We start from the raw sequence: 19,712 nt of genomic DNA, 5'->3' as shown, positions 1-19,712 counted from the left end.
AAAACCTCCGAAATTCAGCAAAAGTCAGATAGCTTCGAGCAGAGTAGAACTCACAAAAGTGAAAGAACAACTTGAAAATGTGAGTCACTAAACAGTGGAAACTGCGAAATGCATTTACAGATGCAAGACAAACAGTTAGATGCCCCTGTATGCAGTTTTTTACTTCCAGAAAATTTTACATCGTAATATTGATCGAAAGCCACATGGGGCGTGTTTTGATGCTATGATACTTTTGCATGCGCTTACAAATGATATTAAGTCTAGATAATAACTGAACAGACGAAGTAAAAAAAGAAATGAATGAGTAACTCCAGAAGCCTGCGCACGATCGCCTTTTCTGGGAAAGGGGATCACTGAGTGGGCTAAGTATGCTCACGAGGTAGGAAGTGCGAGTTTTTCGATGACGGCGTCTTCAGAAATTACTCCATAGCATACCTTGATGGGTATGAGACCCCGCTCGACGAGGTAGTAGCCGCCAAGTTTCTCCAGCAGGTCCTTGCACGCTTCGCTGACGTGAATCTTGAGTGCTGCGAATATTGGAAACGATGCCTTGCAACACACGCGGGTAGCGAGAACACCAACGCTGCCCGCTAGTACACTTGTGCGCGTACACGTGAGTGGGGCGTTCATGGCAGAAAGAATTCACCAGCCACGTTTCTAAATGAAATCCTCGCTATGCCACGAAGAGATTTATTGCCGCAGTGCCAAACGTGTCCGCATAACGGCATTTCTCGCTTGAGTATTGAGACATCAGCATCGCTAGATAGATGACTCTCGAATTCGCTTCTTTTCTGTTGTGTTTTCCGTTTAGAATATAAGAGTCCCCTTAAAAGAGGGCCATGATCATGTCAAGCAATGAAAGCAGCGACATATATTCGATTCATTTCTTCACATTTGCGTCCCGTTACCTAGAACTTATCATGAACACGAGTTCACGAAAACACGCTGCACCGTTTCTACGGAAGAAGCCATACCTTTTTCGGAACTATCAGGGGTGATGCACGGGTGGGCGTTCTTGAGATTGCGGAACAACGAAAGCAGCTTTGACGGTAACATTGCCTTTCGCACTGCGCCCACGCTCTTCTCGTTATAGGATCCGCCCCGGTAGCTTAGTGGTTATGGCATTGTGCTGATGACCAGAAGGTCGCGCGTGTAATACTGATAGCGGCGGAATTTAAGAACGCTCGTGCAGCGTGCGTTGAGTGCACGTTGATGAACCCAAGGAGGCCAAAATTAATCCGCCGTCTCCCAGTGCGACGTACTTCAATGTCACGTCTTCATTCTGCCACGTAAAACCCCATAATCACTTTTAATATTTGCAAATAATAATAATATTTGGGGTTTTACGTGCCAAAACCACTTTCTGATTATGAGGCACGCCGTAGTGGAGGACTCCGGAAATTTTGACCACCTGGGGTTCTTTAACGTGCACCTAAATCTAAGCACACGGGTGTTTTCGCATTTCGCCCCCATCGAAATGCGGCCGCCGTGGCCGGGATTCGATCCCGCGACCTCGTGCTCAGCAGCCCAACACCATAGCCACTGAGCAACCACGGCGGGTTTTTAATATTTGCATAATTTCGTCTTGATAAAGTTGCTATATTAACCGCTTATACCCATGAAGGTACCGAACTATTCATGAACACGTCAAATCGGCCGAACGGCAATGAACTGGTTCGCAAACAAGACAGCCGGCGGAAAGCAGGAACCACCTTCTCCGGTAGACTCCATCCGCGAGGCCGTGTTCACGGTGTCACCGAAGAGGCAGTACCTCGGCATCCTCAACCCCACCACACCGGCTACGCAGGGACCTGCGCAAAATGTGAAAGACGGGGATTGGCAGCACCGCGACTGACGAGCACGAAAGTGGCAGAACGTAGTTGAAACAGCGTCACTCAACTGTCACCTATCTCTGGGCTCAACGAGAACTTAAAGTGCATCGGTCTTCGCAGATGTCGCGTACACGTCTCCATTTGCAAATATAAGAGCAAAATAATCTGACAGAGAGTATCTATATATTCAAGAAAACGTCCTAAATAGGGCAACATTTTTTTGTTATATGGCAGTTTCCAGTAACGCTCGTTAACGGGCCAGCTGACACAGCACCGCTTCTAAGAGCTGCCTTGCATCGAGAGAAAAGAAGATACAACGAAAATGAAAGCCCACTGGTAGCATTGTGGGTCGGCTTATCTTTTTTCGACCTGATGCATTCTAGGCCCTCCTTGAATTCGTGGAGGACACCGATCCCTTCGTCCGCACGAACCATACACCAACACTGAAAGGTGACACTGATATTCCTTAACCGCTGCCGCTTGCAACTCGCCATCTGGTTGACCACGCACTGCCCGTCTACTCTCCAACCCGTTATTGTTTCTCTCCCTCCTTTCCTTTGCTTCCCTCCTTTCATATGACACCGCGGTTGAGCTGTGAACCATCGAATAAGACGACGATGACAGTTTTTATCGCGTGATAGTCACTTCTTCCTCCTAGGTCATGCACTGCAGATTTGAGTGATGAGCTTCATTTTTCGTAATAGCTTATATTTAGAACCCCTCCACCCCTCTAAAAGTCAAACTACAGAAACGTATTATTGCACTCATACGCACATCAGGTGAGAGGAGTCCACAAGCACCAATATTCAGTATTTAGAAGTGATGAATTTAGCATGACACTGAGCCGCTGACACCACGGTGCCTGTGGCAATTGGTACAACGTCAAGAAAAAAAGAGCGTATTTTGTAGGCAATGGATTTGGGTGCCACGTTATCCTATAGTGCCGTGAGTGAAAGCGTCAATCGTGGCATGATGAAAGTAACCCGCTGTTTATGCATTAGCGACAAATTGGTAGAGAGAGAATTGGTGCCGTATCAGTACGCAAGGCGATGTAAGGGCATCCGTGTAGTGTCAATCTCTGGGCCTGAAAAGGAAATGAGTTCGTATGCGTTAGCGTATTTCTGCGATAAGGTAATGATCGACTCTGGCGTGAGCTTAGGTGTGACCATCCTATCCTTCTATCAGCGTGTGGTCTGACCATCAGCGCCAAGAGACGAGATGTGGTATATGTATATCGAATTGCTTTTATATAGCCATCTGTACCATGGGCTACCAAATGTGCCATGACCAAGTTTGATCTCTACGGAATTTCTACAAAATATGGTAACGAAATATCGTCACGGCAAGAAATATGCGTCCTCAAGCGAGTAGTGTCTTAAAAAAAAAACGATTTCTTTGGCTTCCTTGCCGGGGATTGGCACGTGCAATATGTTCGGTAAATTTTCAGCCTATCGAAGTGGGCAGATCCCAGGCACAGTGTCATAGCTCTGTCCATACTAAGCCTGGGCTGCCTGGGCCGATCCTGGAAAAAGAGTAAAGTTGGTTCGCGTGGGTCACGTGATGGAGCCAATGGCGTTCATCCCACCCATCTGCCGAGTCTGCCGCATGTTTATCATTCCTTTTAGACAGCGCCAAAAAACACACGGGCAAGGAAGAGCACAGGACCGTTGCTGTGCCAAGAACATCCTAATTGAAACCAGCACATATATATGCCATTCGCAAAAGGCTGAAAGAGAGAAAGAAAGAAAGGGAAATTGAGCGAGTCACCGTCTATCAACTCCTGCTGTGCATGTGTCACAAACGTAAAACTGTACGAATGTAAAGTACACAATATGGACACATTCGAAACTGATTAACTTCTAAGGAACTTACGTTCCTTATCGTAGAGAGCTATAGAAGGGGCGCTTACGCAAGTGGCTCCTAACTCACAAATTGAAAAGGCCTCAAAGATTTCCCTGGCCATTTGATCGCTGTATCTTCTAAAAGCACGTGTGTCTTTTAGGCGGGATGAGCAGCCACACTTTGCGCAATGGAGACCTAGATTTCTACCAGTCCTAATCTTGACACAGTGCGCATGCTCACGTAAACGTTCATTAAGGCAGCGTGTCGTTTGCCTTAGGTAAGTGCTGCTCCTGTGCTCTTCATCTTAGGTGTGTTTCTTGGCGCTGTTTAAAATTAATGACCCGTGCCAACTAATTCACACTCAAACTCTTTTAAGGCGTGCTTGTCCTTCGTCGTCCTTTGGTTTTTTTTATACCACGGCCATGCCAGAAAGCTGGCACTTTTGCGGCTGGTTGTATGAGAGCGTTTCCCAGCGCCGAGATTCCACCACGCATTTCTTGAGCTTGCCGCAAAGGCCGCGAACGCCGACTCAGCAAAATCTGCGCCCGTCGGCTTTACTACGGTGTCGTTGACGCATTTCGGTGTGGGGTGTTAGCGCGTCCGCCTGCTTTTCGTAGGTTTCATAAGTGAAACGCGCTTTGTGTGCCCGATTTTCGTTCACTGCATTTCAGTAATGCGCGCGGTTGTTTTCTGGCCAGCAGCGCATTCTTCTGGATGCAGTTAGCGGTGTTTAACGTTTATGGTACCTTCTTTTGCCGAGTCAACAAAGAACACATTTGTCCTTACCACAGTGGATTCCTGTGCATTGCGAGAGCACTGAGATGCTTCGCTACTCTTTTTGTTCATCGCGCTGTAAGTTGCGCGTCAAAGAATGTTTTTAACGTAAGCAAGCGGTATAAGCGGATGCCTATAAAAATATTGCGTGGGTGCTTCTGCCTTGTGCTATGCGTGCTTGCTGGTTACTGCATTGCGATGCCAGGAATAGCTCATTCGGGACACAAGACGCATGACTCGACAATACCGGCAGGTCGCAGAAGTACTGGCCGTTAATCATGCTGTCAAGCTTGCTGTGAAGTTGCTTCCGCTATCAAACATTTTGATTTACTCAGGTCTTAGGCTGAGATTTCTGCCTCTTATCACCCGGTCAACGCCGCTTAAGAGGAAGCTTCAGCAGGGGGGGGGGGGGAGGAGCAACTCCTTTCCCATTTTCAAATGCTTATCAAGCGCAGAAACGTTCTCACGATGCAGCCGTTCGTCCATTTTGATTAAAATTTGCTGCATTTACGAGAATGAGTTAAGCTCTACCTGCTGTGAAAAGCAGAAATATTTGAAAAAAGGTTATTTTATTTTTAATGCTGTCGCCTCTTAACGCGACAGCGTGAAGGGCCTCGCGTCGCAGAAAATCCGGTGTCGGCGTCGGCGGCTGAGAAAATCATCCCGAACCACGCAGGCCCTCCACGTGCCGCAGAGGCATTGCTGAACAAATTAAATTTCTGAAAGTAAATTCCTTCACACAATCCGTCAAGTATGACTTACACGCAACCTACAGTCATGATAGCGTCAGATATTAATTTGAATGTACGAGAAAACATTCTGTTATGCGGGAACTCAAACACAAATCCCTTTAACGCGATATCCGAGCTGTCGTTTTGGGTCTGTTTAAATGCAGGAGCGGCGCGGCCCGCACGGTTCCTTGCCAACACCATCGAAAAAAGAAGCACAAAGCTCGCCTTCGTGCATAGCATTGGCTGCCAGCCTTTCCAGGAAAACGTTGCGGTTACACAAGCTGCAGTTGCCGGGAAACGTAAGAAGCAGTCAGGGACCTTTGAACGCTATCGCGTTCCACTTTTAAAGGCGAAGCTTAAGCGTCCTCCCATTTTTTTTCTCTTGAATTTCACGCCGAAACTGCAGCGCCGGATTGTAACTGTAACGTCACAACCGTCAACGTAGTTTTTCGTATTTTATGCTGTGGTGGCTCAGTACATGTTTTCGAAACTTTCTATTTTCCGTATTTGGATCAGCCGCCGTGGCTGCTTAGTGGCTGCTTTCCACGAGGTCGAAAGATCGAATCCCGGCCATGGCAGCCTCATTTCAATGGGGGCGAGAACGCTCGTGTACTTAGATTCAGGGGCACGTTAAAGCCCTCGTGGTCGAAATTTTCCGGAGTCCCCCAACTATGGCGTGCCTCATAATAAGATCGTGGTTTTGACACGTAAAACCACATAATATTTAATATTTGGGTCCTTTGCGATACAATGTAGTTGATTTGTTCTGATAAACAATTAACTAGACCCTATAGGAGACGCTGTGAAAAATCCATAACGGCACGACAAGGTGATGCGGAAACTTCAAGGCAGCATCGCCCGTGTGCTTTCATTTCTTGCTCTTTCTGGTGACTTACCAAGTCTCTTTTCGCCGTGAGCTTGGCATTTCGGGTATCGTTGAAGGATAAGTTATTCATACAGGTACAATAGTTTTTCTTTGTGTCCATTCAGTTTTGTCCGTTTTAGATGCCTTAATAGGCATCTGTTATAATTTTTAAATATGAATTACAGAGTATAATGCATGATACTTGTGTTCTCTTTTCTTTTTTTACAGCAAAGCTGTTTATGGCTAGCGTCTGGCGGATCTTGTCTCTGTGGAATGAGACAAACAGTTTTTCATACGTGAGCCGATCTCGAAGATATATATAGTAGATATAGTTCAATGCCGGGCCGACCCGCGGCGCAGGTGCAGTTCGCCATTAAAGGGAAGCTGAAAGGTTTTCCAGAAAAAATGAGTGAACATCTGTACATAATGGTTTTCAACCCCCCGAATTCGAATATCGTATCCAAATTGAGCGAAAAAAAGCGCAAATATATTTTATTTCGACGAGAAGTGCAGCAGCGCACACGCCCAGCTCGCGCGTCTCGTTTCCGCCTGTGATTGGTCGGTGCGCCTCGTGACGTCAACTCTAGTAACCGACCGCTGCCGCTACACATGAAGCGCGGTGCCAGGTAGTTTGGTGCTGTGTTTCTGAGACGGTAATGGAAAATTTAGAGAGACTGCGTTTTTCTGAGGAGTTCCGCGTTACTCCCTACATGTACGAGCCGATTGCGAAGAGCCGGCCTCTCGAAGAAGCAAACGATGCTGGGGCGAGCAGTGCTTTCGACGCGAACGAAAGCAAAGTCTCGGGATCTCCTCGTGTTGGAAATGCTCTTTGGTGAGTATGTTTTTTGCAAAGCGATCTAGTGATCTCGCCGATCTTTCGCCGATCTAGTGAGCTCGTTTCCGGTCAACCAACTGTAGTGTTGTGTTCCTGCATGCCTCCTCGTGGAACGTAAGCGGGGATGCGATCGTCGGCATTTGTGCGCTGTCCAAAGCTGTCGGCAATCTACAAAGACGGTTTAAACGCGTGAAAAGCTTCCCGGTTCATGCAGTACGTGTAGTGACCTTCATCTGTTGACTACCACTCACGTTGATTACCACTCACGTTGACTACCACGCACGTTGACTACCACTCTACATACACGCAGACGCACCAACAAAGGAATGCAGGGTCGATCGAAGCAGATTACGATGGCACGCACGCAGAAACAAGCGTGGTCAGGCACGGTCGCGGACACTGCGACGGAACGAAACACTAGAGTTGACGTCACAACACCGCGGTTTCCGGTCTCCGCTCCGCTCGCTCACCCGACGGGGGGCGGAGCTACAGCGCAATTTCAACCGACAATTACGTCGCTCACAATTGAAAAAAACCCCCAAATTTTACCTACATGGTTTATAAGGTTCCCGCGTCCGTATATGAGTGTCTTATTGAATTCGAGAGACTCTTCAGCTTCCCTTTAAGGGGCCCACATTCACAGCTTCGCTGGTCATTCTTCACAGAGTGGAAGGGCACTGATTTATTTTCAAATTTTAAATTTCCAACAAGTTTCCTGACTGAAATGACGCGTATAAAACGCATAAAAATGCGTTTCCCGCAGTCGCTATTCTTCATCTTGTTTCTAAGTGCATGAAACGTCAGCAAATTTGGCGCATTAGATCCTGAGGAAAATTATTTCTGTGTTAAGTTGTCTGTTGACAGCCGCTCGCTAGCTAAAGCTTCCTCTCAATGGCCGAGCGTATTTGTCAAATAGTCACGAAGAACGGACTGCGAATATAATTCAAGGTAAATATAGCTCAAGCTGTGCTAGTAAATTGCACAAAAACAAATGTTTGTAACGTGTGGCATCCAACAGAAATCCCTTTACAGTGTAACATTCATTTTCAGCGAAGCAATAATGAAGCCGTCAAAGACGTTCAACAGCTAGGGGTTTATAAAAGGGAAAAATTGTCAACCACCCAAATATGGTACGAAAATAGAAAGCAAACACACATGGGTTTCTCCGAAAGAACGCTTCGCAGTTGACGAAAAATTCGTCCTGGCCTCTGATTCGAACTCAGGATCTAGGCATTGGTGTTTCATTTTACCAATCATGGTGTTTGATGCGCCAAAACCATGATCGGATTATGGGGCACGCCGTAGTAGGGGAATCGGGTAATCTGGACCCCCTGCGGTTCCTTAACGTCCACCTAAATCTAAGGAGACATGGGTTTTCGCATTGCAACGCCATTGACATGCGGCCGCCGTTGCCGAGATTCAATCCCGCGACCTCGTGCTTAGTAGCCCAACACCACAGCGACTTAGCAACCACGGCGGGTGGCTTTTCATGTCACTCTACAATTTCCTCATTCACACTTTTATTATATTTCTTAAGTTGAATACTTAATTAAGACTAATTATATAATTAGGCGGAATGTAAAATAATGTCGCTGTTTCGCCCAACAGGCGAAGCATCGATTGCGATCGCAAATTAGTGGACGGCTACACGAAGTAAGGATAGTAGATTTATCGGCCCTATAAACTTGTAAACACAGGCATTCTATACTCGCGGAAAACTTTCTGTGGCTATGAAGAGAAGGCTACTGCGCATGCGTTACCGCGCCAAGTATACTCCGGCGGCGTTTGAGAGTGCTTTTGGTTGCTCGGAATAGACGCTAAATTGACGCAGCTTACACGCGCGACGGTCTCTTCCCAAAAGCGGAAGGGAAAAGCCACAAAATAAGTAAACCGTTACACTCAGTGGTGTGTTCTGTCTTATTTAACTGTTGCTGCTAAGGTGTTTGTTTTGTCCTCCCCAGCCTAACTAATGCAGAATAAAACGTGGGACACTTTTCAGAAGCGCTCTCACTTGTGCGCGATTGGCCTCCGTAGCTTTCCCTTCATGGCCACAGAAAGTTGTTCGCGAGTATAGCTAAATTAACGAGCATGCTGTCACGTGTGCACAAGCAAACATGAAGAAGTGTCGCTCGATGACCGCACAAACTCGCTGTCAAAACGCTGCAGTGAGGAAATGCGGCAGCAGCAGCGAGCGAATAGACCCCCGTACAGCTGCTCGCATCAACGCGAACTACGCCTTAAGAACACAGCGCAGCGCGGACTCTGTACCTGTCGCAGGTGGCTTTCTAGACACCGTGCCCAGACCGGGCAAGCGGGGCAAGCCGGGACGCCCGAAGTAGAAAGCGCCCCCCTCCCTGCCCTCCCCCGAAGCTTTGCGCGCGACAGGAGGCGGGGCGCTTCCTCCCCGCATTCCGCCGTCGCGTGCGCGAGATTGAGCCGCGATCGCCTGCTCACCCTCGCATGCTTTCACTTGCACATACCACACACGCTGCGCGGCAACGATTTCATCGCCCGTGGACTTCATACGGCAGAAATGCGCCTGGAGTGTGCATATAATTTATATCGCTATAAGAAGTTTTCTGAATATCTTCAAGCGACGGCCAACCACATTACTTTGGTTCTGTCCAGGTATTTCGCATTTGCATATTTTTAATGTTTGGCTCAAGAAACGTGGAACAACTGCTATATTAAGCCAGTTGCCCATTAAAGCTTTTGTTGCCAAGCAGCGCTAGTGAAGTCTTCCTTTCTGTCATTTTTCTGTCTTTCATGATAGAGTATTCATATGCAGACGCACAATTCGCCCAAGTTTCATTACGTATTTTATGATCTCTTCTGGAGAAAAACTATTCAGATTACGGGCAATGAGGATGCGCAGCAGCTTTCTGAAACGAAAATATCGATGGCGTAACGACCAGAATTCGGAAACCATTGTCGACAAGCTGATGCAATGCTTCATAGGGTCGTAATATGGCCTCTAAACTGCACCTTATCTGCCGCCATCTTCAAGACACAACGTTAACCTGAATGTTCGAAGTTTGTGACTTTTCCAGCAACCCAGCGGTGCCACCCAAACCTGGAAAAATGCAAGTAGCCTCGGAAAGACGCTTGGGACGTTCTTCCAGAAGAAAAAAAAATGTAGTTCCCCTTTACGCAACTGCGGGAAGATCCTGGCACAAATCTCCATGCGCTTTCATGATGGTGGCGAAGCTACATATAAGTGATTCGCAACCCAGTCTGACCCGAATGAATGCCGACGCGCAGCTGGAGCCGTTCGCCACGACGATGCCGAATCTCGAAGCACCGGATCGCGGCGAGCAGGTGCAGAGCCATGGAGGCGATCTGTCCGGCATGGCGCAGGCCGTTGCGGAGCGGTAGCCCGCTGACCACCATGTACGCGTCGCCGATGGTCTCCACTTTGTACACGTCGTAGGCGCCGATGATCGAATCGAAGCACGTGTACACGTCGTTGAGCAGCTCCACCACCTGGGAACAGCGACGGGGAAGCGTGGATAGAGCGCGTCAGGAATGGGGCGGGGAGTTCGAAACGACAAAGCGAAATAACATGCACGCCCGAGTGGGCAGACATCTCACATGAGCAAAAAAAAAAAAGGGCTCGCACAATGCCGTGAAATTATTCTTTAGTTGAAGTGGTTCGTTACACTCAAATGCGATTTAGAACACGTTGCATAAGATTGACCTTATGCCGTTCGTGTGACTCTGAACTCGACGTGTATTATTATCGTGAACAGCACATGGCTGAGCAGCATTATAATGTACAGGCCTGCAAGGCAACTGCAAGCGCGTAGTTTATATGTGCTCAGAGTCTTCTAATAGGGCTAAAATATAAATGAGCGAACGTCCTGATCAGTCAAAACAACAATGAGTCATTCTGCTCGTTACTGAAGCCACTACTCCTGAAGTCAGTACATGAATTTCACTGCAAGGCACGATTTGGATGTGCACCCGGCCAGACAATTCCATCCAACGGTATCGATGTTTCAGGGTGTCATTTATTGCTTACCTTATGTGTGTGTGTGTGTGATTACATTATTTGCGACCAAATTGCTGACACGTCTTTTCTTGATTTAAACGGCATTTTGTTTTATTTCGCCGAGTCCCTTTGGCAGCACCGAATGGGAAGCCCCTAGACCTCGGAACTACATTACGGGGAGCAGCGCAAAACAATCCGCCGCACCCCACTCGAACGCTCTTGTAGCAGCAGCTAAACTGTTACGCTGGCACACTAATCTCACAGAGCCACTTCGATGCCGTGAGAAGTCAACGTGGCACATTGAGTGCTATTTTCTAGTAGTGGCCTTCGGTTGGCACTTGCCTGTAGAGGTGACGACACGGCCGAGAGTGCTGTGAATCCCACAATGTCGCTGAAGTAGATGGTGACGCTGTCAAAGCTTTCGGCCTCCACTCGCTCGCCTCGCTTCAGCTGCTCGGCCACCGACCTGAGGAAGATGCGAAAGCGGAGAGCCGAACATGCCCATCAGTCAGGTTTTGGTAATGCGTAGCGCTGTCCGTGCTGAGTAACGCTAGGAGCCCTAGGGACAAATCCCCACTTCTGCGCGGAGATGAAAAGCTGTGTAGCATTTTCGATTCACGCATGTTTCATCAGAGCTCTGAAGAACGCGCGTTGCTTCGATAAAATATGGATCACTGGGGTAACGCTAAGTATAGACAGGAGAAAGGCTGATACCGCATAACGATCCGTAGCTTAACTCCCGGGAAGGTCACTTAGGCATGGGAGGTCTGGCGACACAGTTCACTTGCTGCAGTAAAGCAAATGAAATGATCAGAGCAATGGGAGAAAGAAGGACAACTGATCCAAATGGAAATTGTTTCACAGACCACATGCCCTATATATTGGGGATACAATATTAAGCAAAGCAGCTAACAGAAAATGTGACATCAGGTTGGCATGAAAATCCGTGCATAGAGTTGCCCCATTTCATGACTTCCAAGACACGTAGTGGCAGGGTTATACGGACACATACCTAGAATGCAGGTCGCCTAATCCGAAACCTAGAGTCACTCGATGTTTTGTGAGAAGATAATCGAGTCTCGAAAACTTCAGCGAATTATTATTTCACTTCCCCTTTTCTAACCCATTACGATTGGTGTTACTGCCGTCGTTGTTTGTCGCGCAAAACCTAAGTAGAGGAAAGAAGGGACCGAGAAAGCATTTTAATGAATCAATTCGCATTCTCGGCAGCTACGATATGATGTTTGGAGAGCCTGTGGAAGTATAGATTCCGCAAAGAAATGGCGGCATATGTATAGGCATTCCTTCTATTTCACTAATATAACAGCGAGTTTCATTTTCGTGTTATATCTGTGCAGTAGTGTAATGGCCTGCATAGAAAAAAATAATATCATTATTATCAACGTGATATTATTTTGATGCCTCCGGATCTGCACATCTCACAGTTCTGAAGCTCTTTCTGATGCTTTTTACACCTATATCCTGCGCCATAGACACAGCTTTGAGCTGAATCAGCGAACGTCACAGCTTAGTTCTGGTCGCAACTATTTATGAAGCTAGCAAAGTAGGTGGGCTTTTCGTTTCCTTTTCTTCTGAAACGTTATATTGTGTGGAGTAAATAGGTGGAAAACGGAAATTCCGCGAAAAACGTATCGGTTAGTAAGTGTACAAGCACGTACGGCAACAGAATTCATTTTATATTTCAAACCAATGTCATGCTATTTTAGAAGGAACACTTTAGTAACTGCAAGTATCGCTGTCAACAGTAACGTCGTTTTGCCAATTGAAGGTGACATACGAGACAATTTTTTTGAAACAATGCATTACACTCCCCGAAAGAAAAAGAGAAAAAACTGATTATTCAGATGTTGTTTGAAGATTATGTTCCCATTTCACTGGTAAAAACGTATTGAAATTATATTTCGCACGTTATACCCAGATTTTCATTTCTAATATGCAGCAACGAACGCTTCCGTGAAACTTTGGACCTGCTCAATGACAGCAAGATTGAGGGGCGTACAACAACTACATGGCCCCAACCACCATCGAATCAGGGGCTTTTGTGTTCGAAAGCTACATTATGACCGTTCTTTTACATTCTTGTCATGGAAAACGAGCAACGCATGCAGCATATCGCCCTTGTACAAACAAAGAAAATAATTTTAATAGGACCTAATTGACATCATTGTAGGCGCCTTTTTATGTAACGGCACTACGAAGACCACACGCTGCTGCTTCGAATTTCCCATGCCTTGGATGGACTGAATTCACAGTATGCTTTATGTTCCCTACAACCTAATCACTTAATCTTCTGCAATCCCTAAAAGCGTTCTGCTACTTTTGGTGTTCACTTCGCTTCTCAAATATACCGTGACTTGCTAGCTATACAAATGGCGTGACCTAATAATCTCGCCCAGAATATTCTCCATGGTCATTTGCTCTATTTCCGTTGCGTAATACCAAGACGAACGCAACCGAAAGACGAAGCCTCATGCGTCAGACTTCCGTATACGACCCCGTCTTCGCCAGTTCCCACAGTTTTACGACGTCGTCAGTGGCGCAGTAAACATACCTTGGTAGCATCCGGTGGAGGAGTCGTTCGGTCTTCTTCTTTTCTTCGAGCAGCTGCATGGTGCGCTCTTGGACGAGACTCTCCAGGTTGCTCGCGTACTTCTCCATCATGGCTATCATGTTGTCAAAGATGTTGGGCTTCCTGCACATTCACAAATGCACGGTCGGGGTGACAGCGCTTTAGATGTGTTCGTCTGCACGCATTAGGCATCATTCGAACATCGTGTCATGAAGAAAACAAAAGCTTGTTAGCAGGGCATATTGCGAAAATGATGAAAATAGTAGCTTTGTGGTTGGAGAGGGGAAATCTTTCCTTCCTTTAATTTTGCGGTTTTACGTGCAACAATCACGATATCATTATGAAGCATGCCGTAGTGGAAGACTACGAATTAGTTTTGACCCTCTGGGGTTCTTTAACGCGCACACATTGCACGGTACACGGGCGGTTTTGCATTACGCCTCCACCGAAATGCGGTCGCTGGGATTCGATCCCGCGCCCTCGGGCTTATCAGCACGACGCCGAAGCCATTGCGCCACCACGGCGGGTCGCTAAAAGCTTGCTTTATTTGCAACATGAAAAGGGTCGTACGGCGGCATGTGCACCAGACACTCACAGGCCGGCTTGCATCTGACGCAGTTTGACGTTGATGAATCGGAAGTCAGGCCTGCTGTCGGGGTTCTCGTCCCAGCAGTCCTGCATGCATCGCAGCACGTAGTCTGCGCAGGACAGGGAGTCCACGGGGGGCCGGAACGGGACGCTGCCTCGTCGCCTCACCTTCTCGATCACTTCTGTGTCACCGAAATCAGGAGAGAGTGAGTACACGCCAGACAAGAGTAAGAACCGGAGGAATCGCGACAACCTCAGTAATTGCAGGAAGAGCGCCGACTGACAACTCCCTGACGCAAGAACTGATGCCCTTATTCGTAGCAAAAACGGAATTGCTTGACGCATAGAAAAAGCTGCCGTGTGGGGCAGTTTCTACAGCTCTGTCATAGCCGTAGTCATCGCTACGTTGACCAGTCGCGCACAAACTAAATAACACGCCCATTATCATAATTTCACAGCTGATGTATTGGTGTGTTGTATGCTGAATGCAGCGTGCAATGAATGTAACGTGCTGTGGCTAAAACTGCAAGTAAAAGTGAGAGCGATGATGTTGCGTCGGCTGCTACCGCTTCAAGGCATTCTTCGCAGCTTGCCATGAAGAATCGAGCGTACTACTGTTCACATTGACACATCTTTATTGGTTGATACTCTTACTTGCAACCTTGAAGTGAAAGCATTCATTCACCAAAATATAATATTTCACAACGTTCCTCGCATGATATAACGAAATTCAGCTTTGAGCAAAGTTTGCTAGAACCATGTATGTGAGACTGAAGCGATGTAACACATATTGAATGGAGAACACCCAGCCATGTTATGGAACAACTAGCCTACTTCCTAACCCTGCAATTAGCATTACAGCACCCATTAAGCCGAAATAAATGTATCAAAAGACGCCGTTTAAAATAAACATAGGGGACACGGAGGTGTCAGCAGAGGAGAGAACATCACATCTGTGTCACTTTGCTTTTCGTCAATTTTTATATTGCGCGCTGTTTAAAGAGCAGTGTCAAAAATAGTGCTAATAAAATGCGCACAGAAGAAGGCTTCAGCCGATGCTTCAATAGATCTGAAGTTGATCGGACTGTTACCGTTTGTCGATATGGCCTTGTTTCCCCATGGTCCCTGGCGACCGATGATCTCGTAGAGCACGATGCCGAACGAATAGACATCGCCCTTCTGCGTTCCGCGCGACGGTGGGCTGGGCGAGCGCAGGAGCTCAGGAGCTCGCCACAGGAGGCCTGCGCAGAACCACGGTCACTCGCTCATGCTGTTCTCTCGACAAGCCTGTCTGGCACGCAAGAGATCCTCGCGTAACGTGCGGAAACCTTAGCGTGATCGCACAGGGCAGATTTTACACATGCCTAATGTCAACGTTAAAAAAAAAAACACGTAGTGTACGCATATAAGCTCCCTGACGTCGTTTTTGAGGCTTGTAGTAATATGAATTTGTCTTCCACCGCAGGCATCGATTTCTAAGCATATTCAATTTTTTTTTAATTTGCACTTCCAAGTGAGCAAGGAGCTGTACCGTCCTGCAGTGATTACGGCCACAGAGAAGAACATTGAGATGCCCATGAGAATAAGTCAGTCGATCACTCAACGTTTAGTCACAGCGGGAATCTCTTCACGAGGAGGTAAGTTAATCGGTTTTGTGCATTTGTTGTGTCATTAGTTTGGTCAGTATTAAGTCTGATATATTGGCAGACATACGTGGCCGGATATATTTGTGGAGCGCCGGCCTCTGCAAGCACTGCATGGTGACCGACGAAGTATTCCGAGTATGCGCACCTCTGTTTTGCGCATTGAAGCTTTATAGCATTATAATCAGCCTACCTTTTTATCCACTGCAGGAAGAAAGCCTCTCCTAGCGATCTCCAATTACCCAGGTCTTGCGCTTGCTGATTTCAAACTTGCGCCTGTGAATTTTTGAATTTCACGAACAAACCTAATTTTTCGGCCATCCTCGACTGCACTTCCGTACCCTTGGAATGCATTCAGCAACTCTGATGGTCCACGTACATCTGCCCTACGCACTACCGGGCCTGCCCAGCTCCAGACTGTTTGTCTTAATGTTAGCTAGAATATCGGCTTTCACCGTTTGCTCTCTGATGCACACTGCTTTCTAGCTCTGTCTTAACGTCACGTATAACATGTTTCGTACCATCGCTACTTGCGTGGTCCTTCGCTTGTTCTCGAGCATCTTAGCCTCCAAGTTTCTGCCCCATAGGTTAGCACCAGTAAAATGCAATCATTATACACTTTTATTTATGGGAATGTATATCATAACGTAAAATGTATTTTTTAGGCCACACAGAATTTATAAATTCGCCTGTGGCAGAGAGATAGAGAGGGAGAGATAGAGTGAGAGTAATGGAAGAGAGGAAAAGCAAGGAGGTTAATAAGACGCATGTCCGGTTTGTTACCCTGCACTGGGGGAACAATATCTAAAAACGAAAACAGAGAGAGAGAGAGAGAGAGGAGAAAGGGCACCAGTTCCGTGCACATTTAAAGGTGCGCATTGAGTTTATAAATGATTGCCATGACCTTTCAACTTGACACTGCAATAACGCAATTGTGGCTTTTTTGTGCTGTGATTTAACACGGTATGGCCATGATACAATGATCTTAATATCCAAAAATCTAGAATCCAGACGATTTAATGCTGTTCGGAGAGGTCCACGATCGACGTCGTGCCGGTGACATGAAATTTGGCAATAGCTTTTGTTGTTGCATAACCGTCGCATATGGGGGGTATTCTCCATTCCCATGCGGAACAAGTAGGCCTTTGTAAATACCACCCAGAGTCTGAGGCGGCACAAAAATGTCGCCATAGGGCGCAGGACCCTTATGGAATTTATACCTTTCAGGATGGATCAAGTGTATGGGAATGTCATTACGGGAGGTTTGGAGAAGACGTACGCTTAGTCGTCATAGCTTTAGCCAGGAAATGAAGGTTTCTCGCTGCGCTGGCTCTGGATAAGGAGATCGAAACTGGACGGATTCCTACATGGGTGGAGCGAGTGGCCTCGTAGACGACGTCACTACTAGGAATTGTGGTATGTTTCGCAGCCAATGAAATATAATTTCATGCCGTTTATTGACAGTTTGATGGTGGTCCTTTGTTATCTCGCATACCAGCTGCCCATTAGTCCTGTGATGTAGGACACGATGCAGACTCGGAAGTACTGCCTTAAAGTCGCAAGAGATGACCGATTTCTCAAGTTGCTTTTGCAGGAAGTCATTTAAGTGCACCAGTTAACCTTCCTGTGCACGACCTGCGCTGGACTTATCTCACATTCCGAGCCTGACAACTCCCACCTTCGTCGATAGAGTGCGCCAGCAGCTAATTCTCAAGTGTAAAAGCACCTGACCTACTGTCGCACAATGGGATCTGGCGATGACGCCAGCAGCAGGCGCTTACGTATCGTGTTTTATGCCGATTGGTGTTTCATACCACACTTTTCCTAAGGCAAAGAGACGTCTTGCGTTGCCGGCACCGTTCCCCCTTGAGCTTTATTGTTTTGTTTGCTGAATTTGTTTGGTCTTCCTTGTTTTGCACAGTAACTCCTGCTTCACGCCTTCTAATGCTTCTTGGAAGCAATATCGAGCTAAATATGGGGCCACTCCCAGACGACCACATTGAAAACTCATGAAGAACGTAGATATTATTTCGACCTAAGAACCAAACCATCAGCCTCTGTTCAGACAGGTTGCGACCATACACACCAGGCAGACGTAGCTGGAGCAAAAACTTGGTTCTTTCAACACTATGGAATCGGCGATAGAAAAAGAGTGAACATCTTTGAACTCAATGAAACCTGAGGTACAGCTGACGTACGCACGTGCTGAAACTTTCCGTAAGCGCGCCATGAAAACCTAGAAAATTGTAGAAGGGGCAAGCTCATTGTGTGTGTCAATGGCATGGCTGGCACGGAACGTGAACCATGGAATGAGTCCGAATTGAAAATTCCCAAACTTTGTGATGAAGTTACTGGGTTGCAAATCATCGATAGAAATATAGCGCGCTCACAGCTGTGTCTCACAATATTACTGTAATAGGATGCGACTTCAATCAATGGATTAGAATCAGAGAGAACTGTAGCTCAATTAACGCGCACTTTTCTTTGCATAGTGCGCTTGGTGGCTTTGTAAGTAGCTTGTACTTGACATAGAGCTTGTTGGACTCAACGAGAGTAATCTGTGGGAAATCTTCTTTTCTTGATCTCCTATTCGTAAAGGATTTTAGCATCGTTAAGGATGCTTACTGTGTACCTGGCATAAGGGACAACAAGATTGTTTCATATAGTTTCAGTGTCACTTACACAAAGTAAAATAAAACAAAAGGAAAGTGTACTTTTATAATAAAGTAAATGATGAAGAAATTTCAAACAAAGTAAGCACTTTTTACTCGGAATTCGAACAAAAATGCACTGAATGTAATGTGAACAACTCATGGTCCTTGCTAAAAACAAAGCTACTGCTCCTGATTGAAGATCACATTCCATCAAAGATGCTCTGTTCCAAACGTGACTCGTGAAATACGTAGCCTTATAAAAAAGAAGCACGATGCTCATTTGCTCCCTTTCGTGAAAACAAAAGCGCCCCGATCATAGAAGAAATTTCTAAAATTTAGTCTATACAAAAGCAATATTAAGGAAGTGAAAAATGTCTTCTACGAAAACTTATAATCATCCATCAGAAGTAGGGTCGATAGAGTCTCGAAATTAGTTGATAGTAATCCGAAGCAAGAATTAGGAATACCCCATCTCATGACATCTGAGAAAATTATCATAGAAAACAAATACAAAGCCATCGCTCGGTACGACCATTTCAAGTTTGTTTTCCTGACGGATTCACAAAAGGCCTTCATTTATACGGAGCTAACCGACAGTCAACAAGTGACGCAACTTATAGAGGCGGTATCCGTATCTGAGGAGGGCATTTTCTGCCTTCTGAGGGATATAAGGCTTGGTAAAGTGACTAGCCACGATAAGATCTCTGGCCCAGGGCTGAAAGAGCGAGCACGCATGTTAAGTCCCTTTTCTGCTTACTCTTCACGCTCTCAGTAGAAAAAGAGCTTGTTCCAAAAGTTGCACATGTGGTACCAGTGCACAAATAAGGGCCAAGAAACAGTTATTCATTAATACTGCGAACAATTATTTTATTGATACTGATGCAATGTAGAACAATACCGACCAATTTCAGCTCTATGTGGTGCTTCTAAAGTAATGGAGCACGTTCTTTGTAGTAATATTGCAAAACGTCTTGCTCAACAGTCACATTTTTCAGGACTATAGTATGCATTTTGAGCAGGTTTTTCATATGACACGCAATTAGTGCAGTTCCAGTTCGATATAATATCTTCAGATGACAAAAGCATTCCTATAGACTGAGTGTTCTTATGCTTCTACAAGGCTTACGGCAAATCAGTCTCTTAAATTTAAATCACAAACTTACATACCTTGGTCTTGTAGTCCGCTGGTTGAACAGTTATCTTGGAGGCCGCAAACAACTCATTTTAGTAAACGGTTTGTGTTCTTCATTAGCTCATGTTACATAGGGTATCCCGCAGCGATCTGTGTTAGTACAATTGATGCTCCTAATATTTAATAATGAGACTGCAGAAGAAATTGACTCGCAAATCAGGCGTTACGTTGACGG

General features: G+C 46.3%; 1 protein-coding gene across 1 annotated transcript in view; it reads right to left on the bottom strand.

Moving 5' to 3' along the window:
* LOC135912824 (guanylate cyclase 32E-like) overlaps nucleotides 1-19,712 on the bottom strand; it is a 265,613-nt gene that overhangs the window by 21,101 nt on the left and 224,800 nt on the right. The window contains exons 18-24 of the mRNA XM_065445365.1: nucleotides 15,140-15,289; nucleotides 14,056-14,230; nucleotides 13,443-13,583; nucleotides 11,213-11,336; nucleotides 10,119-10,362; nucleotides 1,713-1,811; nucleotides 436-527 (exon numbers count right to left, since the gene is read on the bottom strand). Of these exons, the coding sequence (XP_065301437.1) occupies nucleotides 436-527; nucleotides 1,713-1,811; nucleotides 10,119-10,362; nucleotides 11,213-11,336; nucleotides 13,443-13,583; nucleotides 14,056-14,230; nucleotides 15,140-15,289 (1,025 nt within the window). The remainder of the gene's footprint in view (nucleotides 1-435; nucleotides 528-1,712; nucleotides 1,812-10,118; nucleotides 10,363-11,212; nucleotides 11,337-13,442; nucleotides 13,584-14,055; nucleotides 14,231-15,139; nucleotides 15,290-19,712) is intronic.

The sequence above is a fragment of the Dermacentor albipictus genome, chromosome 8 (genome assembly GCF_038994185.2).
Source record: "Dermacentor albipictus isolate Rhodes 1998 colony chromosome 8, USDA_Dalb.pri_finalv2, whole genome shotgun sequence".
NCBI lineage: Eukaryota > Metazoa > Arthropoda > Arachnida > Ixodida > Ixodidae > Dermacentor > Dermacentor albipictus.
This window is presented reverse-complemented; position numbering and strand designations above follow the sequence as displayed.